The sequence below is a fragment of the Scyliorhinus torazame genome, chromosome 17, assembly GCF_047496885.1.
Source record: "Scyliorhinus torazame isolate Kashiwa2021f chromosome 17, sScyTor2.1, whole genome shotgun sequence".
Lineage (NCBI taxonomy): Eukaryota > Metazoa > Chordata > Chondrichthyes > Carcharhiniformes > Scyliorhinidae > Scyliorhinus > Scyliorhinus torazame.
The window spans coordinates 110,971,871-110,979,135 of record NC_092723.1 but is presented as its reverse complement, the minus strand read 5'-3'; the positions used below and the strand labels follow the sequence as shown (position 1 = coordinate 110,979,135).

Sequence of the window (7,265 nt, the reverse complement as noted above, 5' to 3'; positions counted from 1 at the left end):
CTGGATGATCTGACCTTCCCAAAAGTGGGCAGGGGATTGGTAGACGGGGGCCCCGATCAGGACTGAAGAAATATTGGTTGGCTTGAGAGCCATGCAATCGGGTAAAGCCCCGGGGCCAGATGGGTATCCAGTGGAGTTTTACAAAAAGTTCTCCGAGATAGTGGGGCCGGTGCTGGCTTGGGTTTTTAATGAGGCAAGAGACAGAGGGGCATTACCGCCAACGATGTCACAGGCCACCATTTCCCTGATATTGAAACGGGATAAAGACCCGGAGGCATGTGGGTCCTATAGGCTGATCTCTCTGCTCAGCGTAGATGCAAAAATTCTGGCCAAGCTCTTGGCGGCTAGGATTGAGGACTGTGTGCCAGACGTCATTATGGAAGATCAAACCGGGTTCGTCAAGGGCAGGCAGCTGGTGGCCAATCTAAGAAGGCTGCTGAATGTGATTATGATGCCCCCGGAGAGTAAGGAGGTAGAGGTAATTGTGGCAATGAATGCCGAGAAGGCTTTCGACTGGGTGGAGTGGGACTATCTATGGGAGGTGCTGGGTTCGGGGAGGGCTTTACCGACTGGGTCAGACTGTTGTATCAGGTTCCGGAGGCGAGTGTGAGGACGAACAGGACGACATCTGACTATTTCAGACTGTACCGTGGGACAAGGCAGGGGTGTCCCCTCTCCCAACTGCTGTTTGCGTTAGCAATAGAACCGCTGGCAATTGCCCTAAGAGCTTCTAGGGACTGGTACGGAGTGGGGTGGGGCGGGGGGTGTGGAATACAGTTTCATTGTACACCGACGACCTGCTCTTATATATCACGGATCCAGTGGCTGGAATGGATGAAATCATGAGAATCCTGAAGGAATTCGGCCGGTTCTCGGGGTACAAACTGGACATGGCAAAGAGTGAGTTATTTGTAGTCCAGGCGAGAGGCCAGGAGGTTAGATTGAGGGGGCTGCCGTTCAGGTTAGTAGGGGACAATTTTAGATACTTAGGAATACAGGTGGCGCGAGACTGCACAAGTTGAACTTGTCTCGGTTGGTGGAGCAAATGAGGGCTGAGTTCCGGAGGTGGGATGTGCTACCACTGACACTAGCGGGGAGGGTACAGACGGTTAAAATGACGATCCTCCCGAGATTCCTGTTCGTCTTCCAGTGTCTCCCCATTTTCTTTTTTCAAGAAGGTTAATAAAATGATTATGGGATTTGTGTGGGCGGGAAAGTCCCCACGGGTGAAGAGGGTGATGCTCGAGAGGAACCGAGGGGAAGGGGGGCTGGCGCTGCCAAATGTCAGTAATTACCACTGGCCAACATAGCTATGACAAGGCCAACATAGCTATGATAAGGAAGTGGATGGTGGGTGCGGGGTCGGTTTGGGGGCGGATGGAGGCCGCTCGTGCAGGGCACTAGTTTGGCAGCCCTGGTTACGGCGCCCCTGCCACTCCCGCCGGCACGGTAAGCCCCATAGTGGTGGCGACTTTGCGGATCTGGGCCAATGGAGAAGGCACGTGGGGGGAATGGGGGCATCGGTTTGGTCCCCAATTTGCGACAATCACCGGTTTGCCCCGGGGAATATGGACGGTGGGTTCTGAGCATAGCGGAGGGCGGGGATTGAGAGGATGGGGGATTTGTTCTTGGAAGGGAGCTTCCCGAGCATGAGGGCGTTAGAGGAGAAATCTGGGCTGGCGAGAGGGAACGAGTTCAGGTACTTGCAGGTGCAGGCCTTTCTACGCAGACAGATTCCGTCCTTCCCACGCCTGCCACTCAGGGGGATCCAGGACAGGGTAGTGTTCAGTGGATGGGTGGGGGAGGGAAGGGTCTTGGATATATATAAAGAACTTATGGGAGCGGAGGAGTCACAGACAGAGGAGCTGAAGCTTAAGTGGGAAGAGGAGCTCGGAGGTGAGATAGAAGAGGGCTTATGGGCAGAGGCGTCGAGCAGGGTAAACGCGACCGCAACATGCGCCAGGCTCAGCCTGATTCAATTCAAGGTCGTTCACCGGACCCACATGACAGTGGACCGGATGAGTAAATTTTTCGGAATGGAGGGCAGGTGCGCCAGATGTTCGGGAGGGCCGGCGAACCATGATTCAATTCAAGGTCGTCCACCGGACCCGCATGACGGTGGCCCGGATGAGTAAATTTTTCGGAATGGAGGACAGGTGCGCCAGATGTTTGGGAGGGCCGGCGAACCATGTCCACATGTTTTGAGCTTGTCCAAAACTCAGGGGGTACTGGCAGGGGTTATGTCCCGGGTACTGAAAACAGGGGTGGTGATGAGTCCAGAGGTGGCTATTTTTGGGGTTTCGGAGGACCCGGGAGTCCAGGGGGAGAGAGAGGCTGACGTTTTGGTCTTTGCTTCCCTGGTAGCCTGGCGACAAATTCTTCTGGCATGGAGAGACTCAAAACCTCTGAAGTCGGAGGCCTGACTATCAGATATGGCGAGCTTTCTCGTCTGGAGAAGATTAAGTTCGCTTTGAGAGGGTCACTGTATGGGTTCGCCCGGACGTGGCAACTATTTATCAACTTCTTCCCGGAAAATTAATCGTCAGTGGGGGGTTAGGGTAACGTAGGTTAGGGGGGTAGTTAGACTGGTCCTTGTGGGAGGGGAGCTGGTTTTCCTGCACAATAATGACTGTTTTTTGCACACTGTTTTATATTATTGTTGTTTATTGTGCCAAAATGCCTTAATAAAATTGTTTATTAAAAAAAATGTGAATGACTTTGAGACTGCACTCATATCCTCGGGTTTTTCATTAGATGGTCACCAGTCCAACTCCAACCATGTTTATTGAACAAAGCTGGGTTTGGGCCCTGAGATGAGGGAACTGCAAAGAGCCCACTCCACAAATTGTAGAAGAGATCTCATTCTGGAATGAGATGAGAATACATCTCACATGGGGGAAGTGGACTGAAGGCTTTCCTTTCCCGCATTCTTCCTTATTGTATTGGATTACTCAACTGAATTTGATCTTTCTAAAGCATTAGTTGTGTAGTTTGTGTAATGATCATCTGACTAATGTACTCAGATCAACAGGGACTGTTCCCTTTAGGTGTGAGAGCCTTGCACTGCAGCCATTATCAGATATTATTGTTCTTTTTTATTTTAGAAAGAATGTCATTTGTATGCTGTATAATAAAATCAGAAACCACGGGTAAAATATACATCGTTAAGGAACAATAAAATCCAAACCTTTAGGTAGATTTTGCACCTCTCCAAAAGGAAGTTCCATTTTAATGATGTTTTCTGCTCTTCTGTTAAACTGCAAAACTCATCAGTCTAGGAATTATAGCATAAGATAAACAGTATAAGTTTTGTAATCTTAATTCATTAGAAAATTAATAAGGTAAATTTCCTCATGTTGTTATACTATCATTTCATGTTTCTTACGATGTCCCAAGCAAGTAATTTGACTTATTGGCGCTCATTTTGTTAGGTACAAGAGTCTTTGCAGCTCTCATGATCATAGGATAAGGAGCAGGTGGGAGATGAAAAGGAGGATTAGGTACAAGAATACTGTCATCTTTTCATGGATACAGCCCTACCACCCCGTCCAAAGCCTCAGCAATTGTAGTCCTAATAATGGCCAGTGTTCTCCTCCATTGAAGTAGAACATGCAGACAAACCTCTGATTAGCTCCGGCTGCCTCTGGTTTAGTGCTACCTTGTCCTGCAAGAGAGAGGGAATGTGTCAGGCTGTCAAGCAATCTGTTTGGGGGATATCGGGTACAGCAAAGTATGCAGTGTCTGAGGCCAGTGGTGTAGTTAGTAGAATATGGCAATTGAAGATACATTTATTGATCTTGACAACTCATGTGAGGTCATTGAATCTCTTAAAAGTGCTATATCCAGGCCCTCAGTGCTTTGACCTCAATATCTTCTGTTCTCATTGCCTTCTAAGCCTATGCCTGGTATGCCTTCTGTGGGATACAAGTCTTCTCTTCTTCTTTCCATCCCCTTCAGCAAAACTTCTCCTCCAACATCCAAAAAAACTTGGCATCTTCTCTCCCCTGTTGTGTCAATCTTCAATGTTTCCCAGGTCAGATTCATTTCCTGCATGACTGGTAGTATGCAGCCATGATACACTAGCATTAAGCAGCGTTGGTTAACTGTAAGTGGTCACTCATGATATTGGTCCCCTACTAATGCATTCAACTTATAATCAACACAATGGTTAATGCTGGTTTCAGGCTGAACATATTGAAATGATCAGGCAGCATAAAGCTGGTGGGCTGCCTGTGTTGCAATTGTTGCTTTAATTCTGCCTCCTCTACTTCTGTTTTTGTGGTTCTTTAATACACACAAATTTATGCTAATTTAACATCATGCTTGAAGGCAGTCTTATGCAATCAAAATGCATCAGCTGAAAACTGAGAATCCAAATCGTAACATCTTAAAAATGGCCTTTATATTCACACATTCCCTAGGTATTTATTTACACAGCTTGACTAGAACTCATCCAGTTACCATTACTCATCTTTGGTGTTCCTCCAAATTACAGCTTTTGTTTGGCAGACTGCAGCCTTTCTTTTTGTAGCATGAAAAGTGTCAATAGCAAGCTGAAGCTAGAGGCAACTGCAAAGAGGATACATTTCTCAAATCTGACTATGGTGCTGCCAGGAGAGAGCTTGGAGAAGAGTTCCATGAACTTGACAAGCAGTGTGTGAATTCTGCTTTGGCATCTGTACACATGTTCTCAATTTAATGAACGTCGAGATGCATGTCCAGTTCTTACCATTACAGTTAGATAATTGATGCACGATCAATTGCACAAAGACTAAAGTTGGGTACAACTGTGGCTTTATTAGTCAGATGCGTGGCCTCCTGCTGCAGCTGGTGAAATGGAGCTCATGCATATTTGTACAGTTCTCCGTGGGCGGAGCGAGCCGGCAGGAGCTACCGGCGAACCTGTAGTGCAGGTCCTACCTTACATCTCCTATTACAGTGGTTCACCACATTCACCCCTGTTAAAATGAGTCCGGCGGGGGTGACATGAAACTATATACAATTAGTGCAATTATGTACAGTGGCAGGGAAAGAAAAGTCCATGTTGACGGTCCGGAGTCCGTCAAAGGTTCAGCCGGTCCGGTGCTTTGGTGCTTCGTTGGGAGCGGCGAAGTCGGTGGTGGCGGTGGCACCGATGGTGGTGGTGGCGGCGCTGATGCTGGCCAGTCATCGGGGAACTCCGGGAGTGTGCAGAAGTCCTCTTTGTCCTCTTGTGCGGAAAAGGGGAGGGGGGGGGGTGCTCTGGTGGGGTCAATATTGGCGGCGCGGTGGAAGGTGGGTGCATTGGTGGGGGTGTGTGTTGGGGTGGAACCTGACGGTGCCAGGTCCCTGAGTGAGACAGTATCTTGGCGGCCGTCGGGGAACTCAACGTAGGCACATTGAAGGTTGGCGTGGAGCAGGTGAACCCTGTCCAAGGGGTCCACCTTGTGGAGTCGGACGTGCCTACAGAGAAGGACCGGTCCTGGAGCAGCGAGCCAAGTCGGGAGCGACACCCCGGATGTGGACTTCCTGGGGAAGGTAAAAGCACGTTCACGAGGTGTGTTATTAGTGGCGGTGCACAATAGTGACCGGATGGAGTGTAGAGCGACAGGGAGGACCTCCTGCCAGCGAGAGGCTGGGAGGTTCCTGGACCGTAGGGTCAGCTGAACGGCCCTCCAAACCGTCCCATTCTCCCGTTCTACTTGCCCGTTTCCCCGGGGGTTGTAGCTGGTCGTCCTGCTGGAGGCTATACTCCTGCTGAGCAGGAACTGACGCAGCTCATCGCTCATGAATGAGGATCCCCTGTCACTGTAGATGTAGGCGGGGAAACCGAACAGAGCGAAGATGGTGCTGAGGGCCTTGATGAGGGTGGCAGACGTCATATCGAGGCATGGGATGGCGAAGGGGAATCTGGAGTACTCATCGACCACACTGAGAATGTACGTGTTACGGTCGACGGAGTGGAGGGGCCCTTTGAAATCCACGCTGAGGTGTTCAAAGGGGTGGGAAGCCTTCACCAGGCGCGCACGGTCTGGCCGGTAGAAGTGCGGCATGCACTCCGCACAGAACTGGCAGTACCTGGTGACTGTCCTTACTTCCTCGACGGAGTAGGGCAGATTGCGAGCTTTGACCAGATGGTACAATCAAGTGACCCCCGGGTGATAAAGGCTGACGTGTAGGGCCTGGAGTTGGTCCACTTGTGCGCTGGCACATGTACATTGGGAGAGGGCGTCTGGGGGCTCGTTGAGTTTACCGGGGCGATACAAGATCTCGTAATTATAGGTGGAGAGCTCAATTCTCCACCGCAAGATTTTATCATTTTTGATCTTGCCCCGCTTGTGTTATTGAACATGAAGGCTACCGACCGTTGGTCCGTAAGGAGCGTGAATCTCTTACCGGCCAGGTAATGCCTCCAATGCCGCACAGCTTCAACGATAGCTTGGGCCTCCTTTTCGACGGATGAGTGTTGAATTTCAGAGGCATGAAGGGTGCGGGAAAAGAATGCCATGGGTCTGCCTGCCTGGTTTAGAGTGGCGGCAAGGGCGATGTCTGAAGCGTTGCTTTCTACTTGGAAAGGCAGTGATTCGTCCACTGCGCGCATTCCGGCCTTGGCGATGTCTGCTCTGATGCGGGTGAAAGCGTGTTGCGCGAGGGGGAATTGGGTGGACTGAATGAGTGGGCGGGCCTTGTCCGCATAGTTGGGACCCACTAAGCGTAGTAGGAAAAGAACCCCAGGCAGCGTTTGAGGGCCTTGGGGGAGAAGTTCCATGAGGGGGCGCATGCGGTCCGGGTCGGGCCCGAGAATCCGTTTTGGACTATATAGCCGAGAATGGCTAACCCGGTCGTGCTGAACACACACTTCTCTTTGTTGTAGATCAGGTTGAGAAGAGTGGCAGTGTGGAGGAATTTATCGAGGTTGGCATCGTGGTCCTGCTGGTCATGGCCGCAGATGGTGACATTATCTAAGTACGGAAAGGTGGCCTGCAAACCGTACTGGTCGACCATTCGGTCCATCTCTCTTTGGAAGACCGAGACCCCATTTGTGACACCGAAAGGGACCCTAAGGAAGTGGTAGAGGCGACCGTCCGCCTCAAAGGCAGTGTATGGCCGGTCTGACTTCCGGATGGGGAGCTGGGGGTAGGCGGATTTCAGGTCAATTGTTGCGAAGACCCGGTACTGCGCAATCTGATTGACCATATTAGATATGCGTGGGAGTGGGTACGCGTCGAGCTGCGTGTACCGATTGATGGTCTGGCTGTAGTCCACGACCATCCTGTGTTTCTTCC

General features: G+C 50.6%; 1 protein-coding gene across 1 annotated transcript in view; it reads right to left on the bottom strand.

Annotated features, from left to right (window-relative positions):
* Positions 1 to 2,750: 2,750 nt before the first annotated feature.
* meiob (meiosis specific with OB-fold) overlaps positions 2,751 to 7,265 on the bottom strand; it is a 261,266-nt gene continuing 256,751 nt past the window's right edge. Inside the window, exons 13-14 of the mRNA XM_072479797.1 lie at positions 3,188 to 3,274; positions 2,751 to 2,864 (exon numbers count right to left, since the gene is read on the bottom strand). Coding sequence (XP_072335898.1) covers positions 2,751 to 2,864; positions 3,188 to 3,274 — 201 coding nt within the window. The remainder of the gene's footprint in view (positions 2,865 to 3,187; positions 3,275 to 7,265) is intronic.